Source organism: Salmo salar, chromosome 12, assembly GCF_965601325.2.
Source record: "Salmo salar chromosome 12, fSalSal1, whole genome shotgun sequence".
Taxonomy (NCBI): Eukaryota; Metazoa; Chordata; class Actinopteri; order Salmoniformes; family Salmonidae; genus Salmo; species Salmo salar.
The window spans coordinates 64598334-64615461 of NC_138302.1; the positions used below are offsets into that span (position 1 = coordinate 64598334).

Below are 17128 nucleotides of genomic sequence, written 5' to 3' on the forward strand. Positions count from 1 at the left end.
ATAATTCAAATACTGAGCTATATTGTATGCCAAAAAAATGGGAACAAATAGTAAACTTTTGACTACTTTATTTATAGAGTTGATGTTTGACATAATCCTACCTTAGCTTCACTTGGTGTGCTGGTAGGAGTAGTTTGTGTGTTCTGCAGGTGTCTCCATAGCAACCTGTTGCTGTTGTCCTCCGTTCTCCTTCAAGAAAAGGAAGGAAATGGAGTGGAACAGTATTAATAGGTCCCTGAGTTGAAAACTTTTTGTAAAAGAAACACCCTATTGTCATCCCCTTAAAGGAATACTTCAGGATTTCTGAATGAAGGAAGTTAGAGGTAGTTTAGTTTCGCGAGCCAATGCTAACTAGCATTAGCGCAATGAATGGAAGTCTATGATATCAACTAGCATGCTATCAGTTACCATAGACTTCCAGTCATTGTGCTAACTCTAGTTGGCAATTTCTCTAATGCTAACTGCACGCAGAGACATAAAAATGGTATCCACAAGTTCATCTGACTCTGGGGAAGTAGATAAAGTAGATTGCCAAAATGTTGAAGTATCCCTTTAATTAGTTCTGCATAGTTAATGCTTACGGTGTTGGTTCGGGTCTTACCTCTACAGGGACACTGGAGGGAGGCACTGGTTGGTACTGGGGGATGTATGTCCCCTGCATAGTGTTGGCAGGCATATACTGTGACAGGACGAGAAGAGAAGAAACCATCAGTCATTATTACTGTGTAGCGATCCAACGTCAACAGGCCTCACAACATCATGCAACTGAGACATAGGCAGCTGCATTTATTTTCACTTTCAACTGCAATTCAGTACAACTCCATTCACCTTAGCTCCATTCAGGTTTGTTCAATGTGTTTTAGTCTTGAGATGAGACTAAGGGACCAAAGGAGAGGGGGTAGAGTGGGTATCTGTGGGGTGTTGAAGGGAGTGGAGGGGGAGATGGAGTGGGTATCTGTAGGGTACTAACCGTGCCTGTGCTGCCCAGGGATAGGTGGCTGAGCTGCTGGGTCATGGGGCCCATCATGGAGGTGGGCTGGATAGACATGGCATGGTCCATGGTTGGAGTCAGGACTGTGCCCTGGGAGAGAGTGAAAGGGAGGGACAGAAAGAGGGTGAGTGGAGACAGAGATAAGTGGAGAGAGGAAGAGAGAAAAGAGAAGGACAGTAAGCCAATAAATCAGAGACATGATTATAGAGAGTGACAGAGAGATAGAGGGAGAGAGAAGATAGAGAGGAATATAAATAGAGACAGAATGACAAAGAGAATAAGAGCGAGAGAGATAGATGAGCAGAACTTGAAGCTAACCAGATGTGGAGGGAATAGTAAGGAGGAAACTATAGCAGCAGAGGGAGAGAATACAATTTACTACTCACTGCAGGCTGCATGAGGTACGACTGGTGGTGCATCCAGGAGGGGCTATGTAGCTGTAGCGAGAGAAGAGGAAAACACAGGATCTTTACACAGAAACACACAGGGGAATGAGTAGAGATGCAATCTGAATCCGGACAGGAATTACAAATAACAGCAGGGGATCAAAAAGTATTTGATCCCCTGCTGATTTTGAACGTTTTCCCACTGACAAAGAAATGATCAGTCTATAATTTCAATGGTAGGTTTATTTGAACAGTGAGAGACAGAATAACAACAACAAAAAATCCAGAAAAACGCATGTCAAAAATGTTATAAATTGATTTGCATTTTAATGAGGGAAATAAGTATTTGACCCCCTCTCAATCAGAAAGATTTCTGGCTCCCAGGTGTCTTTTATACAGGTAACGAGCTGAGATTAGGAGCACACTCTTAAAGGGAGTGCTCCTAATCTCAGTTTGTTACCTGTATAAAAGACACCTGTCCACAGAAGAAATCAATCAATCAGATTCCAAACTCTCCACAATGGCCAAGACCAAAGAGCTCTCCAAGGATGTCAGGGACAAGATTGTAGACCTACACAAGGCTGGAATGGGCTACAAGACCATCGCCAAGCAGCTTGGTGAGAAGGTGACAACAGTTTGTGCGATTATTCGCAAATGGAAGAAACACAAAAGAACTGTCAATCTCCCTCGGCCTGGGGCTCCATGCAAGATCTCACCTCGTGGAGTTGCAATGATCATGAGAACGGTGAGGAATCAGCCCAGAACTACACGGGAGGATCTTGTCAATGATCTCAAGGCAGCTGGGACCATAGTCACCAAGAAAACAATTGGTAACACACTACGCCGTGAAGGACTGAAATCCTGCAGCGCCCGCAAGGTCCCCCTGCTCAAGAAAGCACATATACATGCCCGTCTGAAGATTGCCAATGAACATCTGAATGATTCAGAGGACAACTGGGTGAAAGTGTTGTGGTCAGATGAGACCAAAATGGAGCTCTTTGGCATCAACTCAACTCGCCGTGTTTGGAGGAGGAGGAATGCTGCCTATGACCCCAAGAACACCATCCCCACCGTCAAACATGGAGGTGGAAACATTATGCTTTGGGGGTGTTTTTCTGGTAAGGGGACAGGACAACTTCCCCGCATCAAAGGGATGATGGACGGGGCCATGTACCGTCAAATCTGGGGAGAGAACCTCCTTCCCTCAGCCAGGGCATTGAAAATGGGTCGTGGATGGGTATTCCAGCATGACAATGACCCAAAACACACGGCCAAGGCAACAAAGGAGTGTCTCAAGAAGAAGCACATTAAGGTCCTGGAGTGGCCTAGCCAGTCTCCAGACCTTAATCCCAAAGAAAATCTGTGGAGGGAGCTGAAGGTTTGAGTTGCCAAACGTCAGCCTCGAAACCTTAAGAAGATCTGCAAAGAGGAGTGGGACAAAATCCCTCCTGAGATGTGTGCAAACCTGGTGGCCAACTACAAGAAATGTCTGACCTCTGTGATTGCCAACAAGGGTTTTGCCACCAAGTACTAAGTCATGTTTTGCAGAGGGGTCAAATACTTATTTCCATCATTAAAATGCAAATCATTTTATAACATTTTTGACATGCATTTTTTTCTGGATTTTTGTTGTTGTTATTCTTCTCTCACTGTTCAAATAAACCTACCATTAAAATTATAGACTGATCATTTCTGTGTCAGTGGGCAAACGTACAAAATCAGCAGGGGATCAAATACTTTTTTCCCTCACTGTAGCTCCTATGGCTACAGAGATTTCCTCCTTTATGTGTTTGTGAATGGCAGTTTGGTGATGGTGGTGTGTGTGTGTGTTCTGTGTCTGACCTGGTAAGATGAGACTGGTGAATGCATGTAGGGAGAGAGGGACGTTTGGGCGATCATCCGGTTTGGGGTCAGACTGTAGGGTGACGAATAGAACCTGCATAACATACACACATCAAGACATGCATGTCAGAAAAATCCTTACAAAGGATTTACTCTAAAATGAACAAGCATAAATAATAAGAATGTATAATGGCTTGTGCATGAAGGTTATTATAAAATGATTGAACTTTCAGATAAAATAAACCAGTGGTGTAATGCCTCCTGCATCCACCAGGTGTCTCTGTTTAACAAGAACAGAACTCCTGACTGACGTTTTTTTGGGGTGGGCTGACTTTCTGTTTTTGTCTCTGTACTCACCCATTCTGTAAGGCTGTAGGGTCATATGCTAACGTCATCCCTCCCTGGGACAACAACACAAAGAACTCAGAATAAAAAGCCATGAAGGTCACATAATCACAGATATGTACAAATAGAATGTTTAGTTAGGTTAAGAATGTTTAGGGTTAGACACACAATCATATCTCTGTGAGATCCGATTCCAGCTCTCTCTTGCTTTGACAATGACCTTATTTAGAACATGCAGTCTCTAATTCCAAAAAGGCAATTAATGAATGCCTCCACCCGTGAAATCAAGCCTCTCACCGTCTCTCCATCCCTTGCCCAGGGCCTGCCATTCTGAAGGTACTTCCCCTGATTCTGCCTCTTTTTCTGTCCCCCGTCTGCAAACTTGCACAATAATGGTTCCGGGGGCACTGTGGGAGAGAGAAACTGATGGAATCAGAGGGTGAATTCTGTAGGAGGCAAGGAATAACAATCCACTGGAAGAGTTGAGGGGGGAAACCAGGAGCCTGGGAGCAGAGACTAAGGCCCTGTTCAGACAAAACCCCTAGCCCCTAACCTCTAGATACTTGTGGAGACCTGAGGGGATTCAATAGGTTTAAGCAATATGGTGTTATCTCCACATTGCCCTCTGACAGATGGAAGTTTTTTCCATATTGCTTATACCTGACCAATCCGCTCAGATCTCTGAAAGTTTTTAGGGGGTAGGGGATAGCGATTGTTTCTGGATACAGCTCTCGATCTGCCGTCTGAAGTAAATAACTGAGGATCATGTGGTGTCATAACATCTGGGCATGATGGAGAACACATAGAGAGATCTGCTCACCTGGAACTCCTGGTGGAGTCTTAATAAATTTCCCATTAAAATGTTGAATAATGGCTTCGCACTTTTCTGTGGACTCCATCCTGAAACACAGTGAAACATTCAAGCCCATTAATCAGAGAGACCCTGGTGTGACCCCTGTTGCTGCTGATATAGCATGTACCTATGGCCGCTAATGGATCATTCCACCAATTAGGTGCCTTTTGAGTAGTGTAACTTGGATCATTTTGTATTTTATTTCACCTAATTTTAACATTCTGCCATATCAAGAGGTTAAATGAAAAGAAAAATGCTCTAGGAAGTGCCAAATAAAGTAAAAGGGTAGTTTTCCACCACAATATGGCCGAAAAGAGAAGAACCAGCTAACCTGCTTTTACACTATAATTTGACTATTACATGTTCAATGTTTCTTTTGAAGAAATGATTTAAAAAGGAACAGTTTCACCATATTAAAACGAGAGTTAAGTTCACAAAACAGGGTTGATAAATTGAGGGACCGTTTTTATTTTTTTACCATAAAATGAATCACTAATAACATTAAATAAATAATAATCTTCAGAAATGACTTTGTAAAAGCAACAACATAACTAGGGCTTTACAACTGTGGTGAACTTGGAGGAATGTTGGGGTTAAATGGGCTTAAATCTTCCTAGAAGTCACCGAGGGTCATTAGCACTAGCAAGTCTTTTTTTTATATAAAAAAAAATCGTATTTATAGAATTTTCCATGTTGTCTATACGAAAGGGCACTTCATTTAACAGGTTTTTAAAACGCTATATTTGTGTACTCATTTCATTGAACGACCCTAATGTAGCATGTAGCTGTAGCATGTAGCTTTATTATAGATGCTGGTGTAGCATGTAGCTATTGGTGTAGCATGTAGCATGTTGCTAAAGCTGCTGCTGGTGTAGCATGTAGGGCCCATTTCCGACACGAGTTAAGCATGCATAAATCAAACGTAATTTCCTTTTTATGCACTTTTCTCACTACGCGTACAGTGCCTTCAGAAAGTATGCGCACCCCTCAACTTTTTCCACATTTTGTTGTGTTACAAAGAGGGATTCAAAGGGATTTAATTGTCAACGAACTACAAAAAAACACTAATATCTCTTGATTAGAGTATTCAACCCCCTGAGTCAATATATGTTAAAATCACCTTTGGCAGCAATTACAGCTGTAAGTTTTTCTGGGTAAGTCTTTAAGAGCTTTGCACACCTGGATTGTACAATATTTGCACATTATTCCAATGTTTTCTTTTTTTTATTATCTCTGTCAAGTTGGTTATTGATCATTACCAGACAGACATTTTCAAGTCTTGCCATAGATTTTCAAGACGATTTAAGTCAAAACTGTAATTAGGCCACTCAGGAACATTAAAATCCAGTGTATATTTGACCTTGGGTTTTAGATTATTTTCCTGCTGAAAGATGAATTTGTCTCCCAGTGTCTGTTGGAAAGTAGACTGAACCAGTTTTTCTTCTGGAATTTTGCCTGTGCTTAGCTCTATTCCCTTTCTTTTTATCCTAAAAAAAACCTCACTAGTCCTTGCCGATGACAAGCATACCCATAAAGTGATGCAGCTACCACCACGCTTAAAAATATGAAGAGTGGTACTCAGTGATGTGTTGTGTTGGATTTACCTCAAACATAGCGCTTTGGATTCAGGACATAAAGTTAATTTCTTGCAAATGTTTTTTTGTTGTTGCAGTTTTACCATAGTGCCTTATTGCAAACAGGATGCATGTTTTGGAATATTTTTATTCTTTACAGGCTTCCTTCTTTTCTCTCATTTAGGTTGGTATTGTGGAGTAACTACAATGTTGTTGATCCATCCTCAGTTTTCTCCTATCACTGTCTGTAGCTGTTTAAAGTCATCATTGGCCTCATGTTGAATTCCCCAAGCGGTTTCCTTCCTCTCCGGCAACTGAGTTAGGAAGGGAACCTGTATCTTTGTAGTGACCTGGTGTATTGCTATATCATCCAAAGTGTAATTAATGACTTCACCATGCTCAAAGGGATATTCAATGTCTGTTGTTTTTTTTACCCATCTACCAATATGTGCCCTTCTTTGCGAGGCATTGGAAAACCTCCCTGGTCTTTGTGGTTGAATCTGTGTTTGGAATTCACTGCCCGACTGAGGGTCTTTACAGATAATTGTATGTGTGGAGTACAGAGATGAGGTAGTCATTCAAAAATAATGTTAAACACTATTATCCCACACACAGTGAGTCCATGCAACTTATTATGGGACTTGTTAATCAAATTATTACTACTGAACTTATTTAGGCTTTCCATAGCAAATGGGGTTGCGTGCTATTCACTTGCTATTCGTTTTGGGTGGCGATTGAATAAATGAAGGTGTGACGGAGGTGTGTCTACAAATACGTCGTATTCTGACCTTAATTCTTAATTCCCTAATAATTCCATCAACTTTACGTGCCAGGAAACCATGGATATGTCTGCACGGGACAGATTTCTTCACCCCGCTCCAGCTGCTTTTCATACCACACCCGCCCAAATAGCTTAGGGTAAATTACCAGAGATTCTCACATGGCTCATTATATTAAGCTATCGGTATTACTGGACTATATCAACCAATATGCTAGGTGTAGTTTGAAGAGAGCAGAGTTGGAAACTTGCACTTTCTCTTGAGATATTTTTATAACCTACCTTTAAGGAGTGGGATGCTTTTCAGACAGAGACAAATAACGATGATCAATATTTATTTCTGGGCAATGTAGTAAACTCTAGCCTAATTATATTTAGGATGTACATTTTCTTGGAAAGATAACTGCCAGTGATTCTCCGCCCATGCATAGGCAACTTACTCTATTTCAATGAGACCACAAATACTGTATACTAGGCGCACTTGATCTCACACGCCCCAACCAGGAGAGGAAAGCTACTGAAGTTGAAGCAGCGAATTCGGAATGTGAATAATGCGACAAAGTTGTGCTTTTAATACAATAGGTAGGCCTAGGCTAACGCATACAAAACAGAAAGACTACCGTTTTCAAATAATCTGGGGGACAGCAAAGCATCCCAAAGTCATCTGTCAACCACCCGCTCCCACCTGCAGCATGAAAAATGAAGAACGCTCCGCAATGATATGTCATGACCCGCAGCCCTCTAAACTGAAGCATATAAACAGATCAACTTTCGCAAGGTAAACTATATGAAATGCTTTGTGATTATGCAGAATTGAAATTGTATAGCGTTTTAATTGCAGGGATGGGCAGTCTCAAAGGTCTTATTATTAAAGGCTCCCCGCGTCCCTCTGTTTCCTATTTCTATCATGTTAAATATTAGCCACTATCAGTACCGTCAGTAGGCCTAATAACAACACATATTCAACTGCCAATTTACTGCTAGTTCCCTTCAGTTGGTATAGCCTAGATTATCATTCAATTGAATTCCATTGTTTGGTTTACCTTCCTTTGCTTGCTCTGTAAACGCAGTCACGGCCATGTGGTTGTTGCGGATAGGGCTGTTGCAGTACTGGCGGTCATGCGTCATGAAGGCAGTCAAATTCCACGTTACCGTTTAGTCACGGTAATTAGGCTTCTCCAAGCTCTGATGCTGCTGTCAGTAGTCTACCAAACTTGCTAACTGCCTGGTACTCAGCTCTCTATTGTCCCTCTAATCACTTCTGACATCAATGCAAATGTAATCGAAAATCTAATCAAACACTTAATGAGAGCCCATGAGCTCATGTTGCGCAACATTTCAATAGGCTATGGAATTGTGGAGAAAAGAGGGTGATGGCCTCTATTAAAAAGAGGATCCCATCAGCTTTCTATAGGCTAGGCATACTATATTTATTTCACAACTTTCCTGATAGTAAGCACATTGCTTCTCTTTACAACGGGAGTATAGCCTACCTGGCTGGCATGTAAATGAACCACAGGACAATACGTCCTCCATTCGCTATTAGAGTGCATAGATGACATGTATTTTTTCCCCAGCCCCTGTTTCGAGACAGGTGCATGATAATGGTCAATTCTAAATCAAAACAAATTTCATACATATATTAAATAGTATACGTAAAGACAAGATTAAATCAAGAATAGTCTGATGGGTGACAATATTAGCCTATAACTTGTGAGTTATATATTATCACTTGTGAATGATGCCCACCATAAGAAACAATGCCTTTTTTTACGACTTTTTCAAATTATAGTCTCACACCTCATGTAGCATAGCCCATAGGCCTATATGTTTTAATACGGTTTGTATCACAACTAAAGTGGCCAAATAACTTCTTAAAATGAAGCACATGAATCTGCTTTACAAGGGTTGTGGAGCCTAACTGGCATATAAAAGCAGCTCTTGAGTTTCAAGTTTGAGGAAGATCATTTTTACCATAACAATGCACCTTTATAATAAAAACATTACATGCATAATTGCATTTGCGGTCACTTTTGATAATGGTGTTTTCCGCTGATAGAACATTTGCACTTATAGCCTACTACCATGTGTACATTGCTGCGCTTATAATGTGAAGAAATAGCCTACTAGTTGATCAACATTTTAAGCTAAATGTTCTGATCTGTTGCATCAGGCTCATTGCGCAAAAAAGTTTTTTTAATGCTAGTGGTTGTATTCATTTGGGATCTATCGCATCCCACAACTGTCCCAGACTGTGTTTGGAATATTTATTTCTCACACAGAATAGAGTAGGTTGACCTTTGTACTATGGGGGATAGTAGACTGACATAGGCTAGTGCTTTTGCTGTTCGTTAAGCCTACTCATATTGTTGGCTGACGAAAAGTACTTCCAATATCTTCAATATGCACCTTGGAATTGGATAAGGACGCGCACAGTTGCGTACCAGATGTGTCTGTCTTTACTTGTATCCTGTGTAAAAGACCTGATCACGTGATGGAGCACGCAGCACACAGGGAGAAGCGAGCAACGGCCACTGGCCGCAAAAGGCATGGATTATTTTTAGGGTGCATTACGGCCACAAAAAAGGGAATGCTGCCGTGAAATTATCAAGTGCTTGTCAAATTGTGAATGAGTGACTGATGTAGTGTGTACAGCCTGTGAAAAAAAACTAAGCGGAGCTCGTGCCTTTCAAGTGACTTTTTTCAAATCATCATTAGAGTCACATCATGCAGCCTTACAATATATTAAAAATCAAAACATACAGCTCAACGTTTGTAGAATAACTAAAGTTACATTAATAACTAAATTAAGCATATAGGAATACCTATTTCTTTGTTAACTGCTCAACATAGAATAACCGCATGTGCACACTCCCTCAAATTCTTTTGGAGAAAATATCCTTTCTATTTTACTCAGCTTACATGCTGACTATACCGCTCGGGTCGTGTGCGCGAGCGTTGCAAAATCGAGCACATCAACGAGCATCTGCGTAGTCAGGCGCTAAAATAGAACTTGGTTCATCTCCTCATTTGTTTTTAGGAGCATATACCCACGTGGGTGATTGAAAGATTAACTGAGGTCCACACTCCAGTCCAGTTGGTAGTGGTAATGCACCTTAAAGTTGGTTGCCAACCCCCATATAAAGTCCAAAGAAGAAGAAGAAGCCTGAAGGAGGAGAGATTACTAGAAAACAAACTTTTACCCTTTTATCTGTGGATTAATTGTCAGAGTAGAGGATCTTGTGCATTTCAGGTAAAATAACAACCCAATGTTTATATCCCAGGACAAATTAGCTAGCAACAGCTAGCTAAATTGCCATAAATGTTTAATGCTTTTCAACCTGTCCCAAATTAATATAGTTGGTTAAGAGTTTGTTTTGATATTTCAACCTGTGTGTCCTGATCGTGTCTGGTGTGAGGGGACAAAATCAACATGTGCACGATGGCGCACGCGGACGCATGAGGTCTGGTCAGCAAGTTAGTTCAATTGTATTCTTCATACTATAAAATAATATAAAATAATCCCACGGAATTTCGAAGCAAATCTTGTCTGCTAACTGAACTATTGTAGCCCACATCAATTTGGCATAGCCAGATCAGGACCTAACATAAGGACAACTCAGAGTATGCTATTCTGTTCTTCTGAAATAAACAAAGTTTTCTTCATATCATGTTTCTTTAGACCTGTCTAAAGTAAATAATGGATTTATTGTGATGGTGTAGGCTATATTACATGGATTTATTAGACTTTTAAAACGTAGATGTTCCAAAGGTCTGCATGGGTGGAAGCAAGGAGATGCTAAATCTGTTTATGTTAATTAACGGTGAATTACAGTGAGATCGACAGTTATTTGCTTGACAATCACCAGATGACGATATTTCGTGACCGCCAAAGCCCTAGTTGCGGATGATCATTAGTAACAGTTGATAATATAAAAAAAGACATGTAGGCTAATTCAATCGTTATGGAGCAGAGCGCAGACCAAGCCATAACAGTTTGAACCCGACGCATGGCGCAATACTTGACTGTGTCACACAGTTCAATGGTTAGTGCAGGAAATAGATTAGGGAATAGCCTACTATTGTGCTATTGTACACTTTTCTCCCTATTATAATTCTATATACACTGATCTTCCAACATTACCATGGGGTTAAAGAACTGAATGTGGTAATTTTCAGAATGAATCAAACCAATGTTCTTCCGTGCGTAAAGGCTCTCCAACTGGTTTTTCATGATTCATAAATACTTTCCTAACCCTACATAATCTACAAGATTTTATTATCTACCAAAGGGATCTGAAACGAAGTCGAATATGCATATATTTATAAGGCTTTCTTTCATTAATCCCTAATATTATGACCCTTTTCTCTTGATATATTCTATCAAGAGAAAAGGTTGATAGAATATAAGATAAATGTACTGAAAACCCTACTCAATGAAAACTTCACAAGAAAATGTGTTGGCCATCAAGTTGTAGAGTTTTCAGCAGTTGAATTACATTTATTCAGCGTGCGCAAGAGAACCACGCCTGCAAAGCCCGTTACGCACCTTCATAAGGGAAGTCTGAATACCAACTACTGAGAAGTGCATAGGAAAGGCGTGAGTAAAAAAAAAAAGCATCATTTCCTAAATGGGAATAGGGCCAGTAGTGTGTAGCATGCTATTGCTATAAAGTACCTGGCGAAACCCACGCCACGGCTGGTCCCCATGGCGTCGCGGAGGATGCGTGTGGAGATGACTTGGCCAAAGGACTTGAGCATGCTCTCCAGCTCCTGCTCATCCATGGACACAGGCAGGTTGGAGATGTACAGGTTGGTGGGGTCCTGCTCCTGTTGCTGCATAAGAGAAACACACAGAAATCAGACTCGTGTAATCACAAACAAAGAGGGTTTACGTTCACTGTTTATAATCCAGTTGACATTTTTGTGATGTAATGGTTATGAAAGATATAACAAGTTCATACAGTATGCATTGCCAATGGTTTTTTGACTGAATGTGGGTTGTGAGTGCTTTTCACCTCTTAAAAACACATCCAACTGCTGGAAAATGTATGCGTTATAATGGAGGAAAAGTATGTGGAAATGTGGAATGACTGAAAAACAGCCCAAAGCAGAAGAATGAATAAAAGGAAGAGGAATGCGAGACAATTCTGATTCCAGGGCTCAAAAGTGAAACCTTGTGTGACTGTGTAGAAACAGGCAGGAAACCAGGCGTGAAGTTAAGAGTTCGCACAGCAACAGGAGCTTGGCAACCAGGCAAGTACGGGCTGGGCCAAACAGAGGGAGGAGGGGGTGGAAGAGGGAGCTTCAACAAACATAGGGGAGAGGAGAAAGGGAAGGAGCACTCAGGAGGAAGGAAAGACGAAGGGGGAGGAGTGGATGATGGGGAAGAGAAGTGTGTTTGTTCATAGGACTTGTGCTTCCATCACGGGTTGAACTCCCTCCCATGGGAGTCCTCCCTTTTTTCTCCATCTCATTCACTAGTCTCTCTCTCTCCTGATACAGTCTATCCCACAGTCTCTTTCTCTATCACAAATCGTTTTGATGCAACGTTTGAGAGACCACAAGGGAAGAACAACAAGTTACCAGGTCCATGCCCCAGGCAGGGAGTAATAGAAAGGATATGGGCTTATTTTTAGATATAGTGTTCAAAGCTAGCATTTCAGTCAAGTCAAGTCTAAATTCCAGTTTCACGCACACATCGTCATCACCAGTCAAAAACACCACCCACACCAGTGACACCTAACTATATGACTACACTACATCCCACTGTTCACTCCATCTCATTCCAAATATACAGGTTCAAGCAACAGACCTGTAATTCCACACTTATCTCTGTTGAACCATAAGCAACGAGTCAGCTTGATACCAAGTCAGACAGAGAGTGGTAGGACACAGGTAGCTGCCTACTGGAGCTTCAATTTGCGTCCCAAATGGTACCCTATTCCCAATATAGTGCACTACTTTTGACCAGGGCCCTGGCACTATATAGGGAATAGGGTGCTATTTGGGACGAACACTCAGTTTGCACAGGGGGTTGAGCAGGAGTTGAGCTAGGTGACGATGTCACACTGTTGATCTGACAATAAGGAATTCCTGGGTGGATTTATGGCACTGAACCGTGTCAAGCCATACGGGGAAAATGTACATTTTAAATACAGTACCAGTCAAAAGTTTGGACACACCTACTCATTCAAGGGATTTCCCTTATTTCTACTATTTTCTTCATTGTAGAATAATAGTGAAGACATCAAAATTATGAAAGAACACATATGGAATCATGTAGTAGCCAAAAGTGTTAAACAAATCAAAATATTTTTGATATATTAAAAAAAAAATTTAATTAACCTTTATTTAACTAGGCAAGTCAGTTAAGAACAAATTCTTATTTACAATGACGGCCTACCAAAAGGAAAAAGGCAAAAGAAATTGGCCTACCAAAAGCCAAAAGAGATCCAGACCAAAAGACAGATTTCGACCGGTCTAATGTCCATTGCTTGTATTTCTTGCCCAAGCAAGTCTCTTCTTATTATTGGCGTCCTTTAGTAGTGTTTTTTGTTGTTGCAGCAATTTGACCATGAAAGCTTGATTCACGCTGTCTCCTCTGAACAGTTGATGTTGAGATGTGTCTGTTTCTTGAACTCTGTGAAGCATTTATTTCCTCCTCTATGCAGTTGGAACCAAGAATCTCCAATTTGGACTCCAGGTCAAAGGACAAAATTCCGCCGGTCTAATGTCCATTGCTTGTGTTTCTTGGCCTAAGCAAGTCTCTTCTTATTATTGGTGTCCTTTAGTAGTGGTTTCTTTGCAGCAATTCGACCATGAAGGCCTGATTCACAAAGTCTCCTCTGAACAGTTGATGTTGAGATGTGTCTGTTACTTGAACTCTGTGAAGCATGTAATGGGGCTGCAATTTCTAAGGCTGGTAACTCTAATGAACTTATCCTCTGCAGCAGAGGTAACTCTGGGTCTTCCTTTCCTGTGGCGGTCCTCATGAGAGCCAGTTTCATCATAGCGCTTGATGGTTTTTGCGACTGCACTTGAAGAAACTTTCAAAGTTCTTGAAATGTTCAATATTGACTGGCCTTCATGTCTTAAAGTAATGATGGACTGTCGTTTCTCTTTGCTTATTTGAGCTGTTCTTGACATAATATGGAATTGGTCATTTACCAAATAGGGCTGTCTTCTGTATACCACCCCTACCTTGTCACAACACAACTGATTGGCTCAGACGCATTAAGGAAAGAAAACAAGGAACGCCTGTTAATTGAAATGCATTCCAGATGACTACCTCATGAAGCTGGTTGAGAGAATGCCAAGCGAGTGCAAAGCTGTCATCAAGGCAAAGGTTGGCTACTTTGAAGAAACTCAAGAGCAGCTAACCGATCGCTGCAGCTGTACATAGTCCATCTGTAAATTGCCCACCCAATCTACCTACCTCATCCCCATATTGTTTTTATTTACTTTTCTGCTCTTTTGCACACCAGTATCTCTACTTCCACATCATCATCTGCTCATTTATCACTCCAGTGTTAATCTGCTAAATTGTAATTACTTCGCTACTATGGCCTATTTATTGTCTACCTCCTCACACCATTTGCACACACTGTATATAGACTTTCTTTTTTTCTATTGTGTTATTGACTGTACGCTTGTTTATTCCATGTGTAACTCCGTGTTGTTGTTTGTGTCGCACTGCTTTGCTTTATCTTGGCCAGGTCGCGGTTGTAAATGAGAACTTGTTCTCAACTAGCTTACCTGGTTAAATAAAGGTTAAATAAAACATTTTAAATGATGTATCCTTTAATATAGAACACATGGATAATTCAATAAATCTAATTTTCAATAAATCTGTTTTTACACATAGGCTTGCTAAAGTGGCAAAATTCAGAATTTTGACAGTCCGTACACATTTTAAGGCATTACATGCTTTTGAGGAAAGATGTAAATGTATGTACATGTATTTTAAAAACTTTTTACGTGATGTTAAACATATTGGAATGTAGTTTTTTTCCCTTCGTCTGGGAACACACAGCAGCCTGAAACATGTCTCATTGCCACTCTGATTAGCCTGGCCTCCCACGTGATTTAGCTCCTTAACCAGGATTCAACGTGTCAAGAGGGAAAGGCCCATTTCTGGGATTTAAACCACATGGGTGGTTAAGGAGATACTTCCTTGTTATGCAACTTAGTGGCACTGTGAGCAGTCATATAGATATGACTGATTGAGGCAACCTTCTGTGATAAAGGATCAGAACAGAACAAGGCTTCGTTTGACCCTTTGTTTATAACTCAATTTGTCCATCTAATCCTGTTCTGCATGCGGGGCCAACATTTCTTAAAAGGCTCCTCTGACGCAGATACTCAAATGATGTTGGGACCACACCCAACCACAAATCAAATTGAATCTCTTCATTGCTCTCTCTCTATTTCTCCCCCTTTCCCCCTCATGCTCTCTCTTTCGCTCTCTCCCCTGGTAACCCACAACCCTTGAATATCTCAGTAATGTATTGGCACTACCCAGAGACAGTCAGAGATATATCATAAGATATTTTGTTCTAATTAAAAAAAAATGTAAGACCATAACTACAACAACATTTTCAGCAACGGTTACAGAAGCTTTTAACCTGCTATGACTGTGATGTGTTTTTTTTTTATCAACCTTGGTTGAATGCACTGACTGTAAGTTGCTAAGGACAAGAGAGCCAGCTAAATGACCAAAATGTAAAATGTAAAAATAAAAACTTGCAAAGAACACTGGGTAATATGTCACTGGGTAATTACAGTAATATGCTGTAATTGTAATTGGTACTGTATGTTAGATTACACTAACTGACTTGATACTGGTATTTAGATTACGGTAACATTTTTGGAACTGCAAAAAGGATTAGAGTATCTGTACTGTAAAATAAATTACAGTAACTTACTGGCAAATTACTACCAGTAAGTTACTGTACATTTTACAATAAATGTTTTACAGTGCATGTCCTGGTCAAGCCAGTCTGCCGAGCTGTTGTTCTTGTGTGTGCGTGTGTGTGCGCGAGTGTGTCTATGTACCAGGCAGGTGGTGCGTGAGGCTGACGGAAGTAAAGAGCAGTCTATTTCTATCCCTTTCCATTGTTTCCCTGTCCGTAGCCAGCCAGCCTATAGCCATAGACACTCCTCTGTAGAGACGACTGACTGGCTGGGAGTTATGATAACGCTCAGCATGGCCCACACTTTTAAAGAACCAACACAATGGAAACATGACAACATGACCCACATTCAGTGGAAGGAGAAGGAAATAACCTAACCTAATGCCATAGTATTTGATTTCAGTTTCTGATTTTAAAAAACACAGTTTTAAATCAGGAATGCACAAATCCTGTTGTCGCCAGTGCCAGAGAGTTATACCTGGATAACCTGATGACCTAAGCCCAGATCAGAAGGCCTGGCCATGATGCAGAAAAGCTCACCATAGCTCACAGGTCCAAATTGTCTTTTAACAGGGCACTCTCCTCTGTTTTGTCCACTACCAACTCCTCAGTTATACTGTTTGGGTAAGTTAGGCCCTTGTGTTCTAATACAATGAGTATTTGGATACAATATCTGGGTAGCAGGAGTGATTTGGTGGACCCTGATGTTCAGTTGCAATGGCTCGTCTGTCTTAATTCTGAAGTGAGTGAATTCATTCCATCTGTAGTAGTGAGGTGACTTGGGCCCTGTTGTTTGGGTGTGGACTGAGAGCAGGGCTGGAGCAGAGTGAATGAAGCCATATAGCGAATGCCCCGTGCCCAGACACTAACCCATGCAGGCACAGGGCAGCTCATTGTCCCCGGCCCATTGACGGCGGGTGCGGTGGCACACTCCCCAGGGCCCTCTCAATGGGGGGCCTGAGAGGCACAGAGGGATCAGCTTAATGGGCCCACAACAGCCCCTTTGACTGCAGACACCCACACAAAGAGCTCATAACAAGGCCCACAGCAGGGGCCGCTTAGCAGGACACACATACAGCCAGCCAGACAGAGGAGGAGGGAGAGAAAGGGATGGGTGGGTGGGGCAGGTAAAGGAGGAAGAGAGAGGAGTAGGGAGAGAGGGATAGATCGGCGGGGTAGTGAAGAGGTTGAGGAAAAGGAGGTTGAGATACTAAAAGAAGGAAGGGGAGAGAGAAGGAGGGGGAAGGATAGGTGAGAGAGAGGGAGGGGAGAGGAAGGGTATGGGAGATGAAAAGGGGCAGAGGGAGATGGGAGAATAGAGGTGAATTGGAGAGAAGAGGAAGAGAGGGAAGAGGAGGAGAGACGACCAGTCCCATGTCATCTGACTGACTGCCGGTCTAATCCTGTGACCTCTTCACCCTCCCTCTCTGCCTGCCAGTCAGCT

The 17128-nt window shown here is 41.5% G+C and overlaps 1 protein-coding gene across 2 annotated transcripts in view; it reads right to left on the reverse strand.

Moving 5' to 3' along the window:
- The window catches only part of LOC106565464 (RNA-binding motif, single-stranded-interacting protein 2), a 61699-nt gene that overhangs the window by 4697 nt on the left and 39874 nt on the right, over window positions 1–17128 (reverse strand). For both annotated transcript variants that reach the window (XM_014132673.3, XM_082959227.1), the window contains exons 5-13: window positions 11448–11605; window positions 4385–4464; window positions 3862–3971; window positions 3577–3620; window positions 3220–3313; window positions 1378–1428; window positions 971–1081; window positions 602–679; window positions 102–189 (exon numbers count right to left, since the gene is read on the reverse strand). In XM_014132673.3, the coding sequence (XP_013988148.1) occupies window positions 109–189; window positions 602–679; window positions 971–1081; window positions 1378–1428; window positions 3220–3313; window positions 3577–3620; window positions 3862–3971; window positions 4385–4464; window positions 11448–11605 (807 nt within the window). In that variant the 3' untranslated portion in view covers window positions 102–108. The remainder of the gene's footprint in view (window positions 1–101; window positions 190–601; window positions 680–970; window positions 1082–1377; window positions 1429–3219; window positions 3314–3576; window positions 3621–3861; window positions 3972–4384; window positions 4465–11447; window positions 11606–17128) is intronic.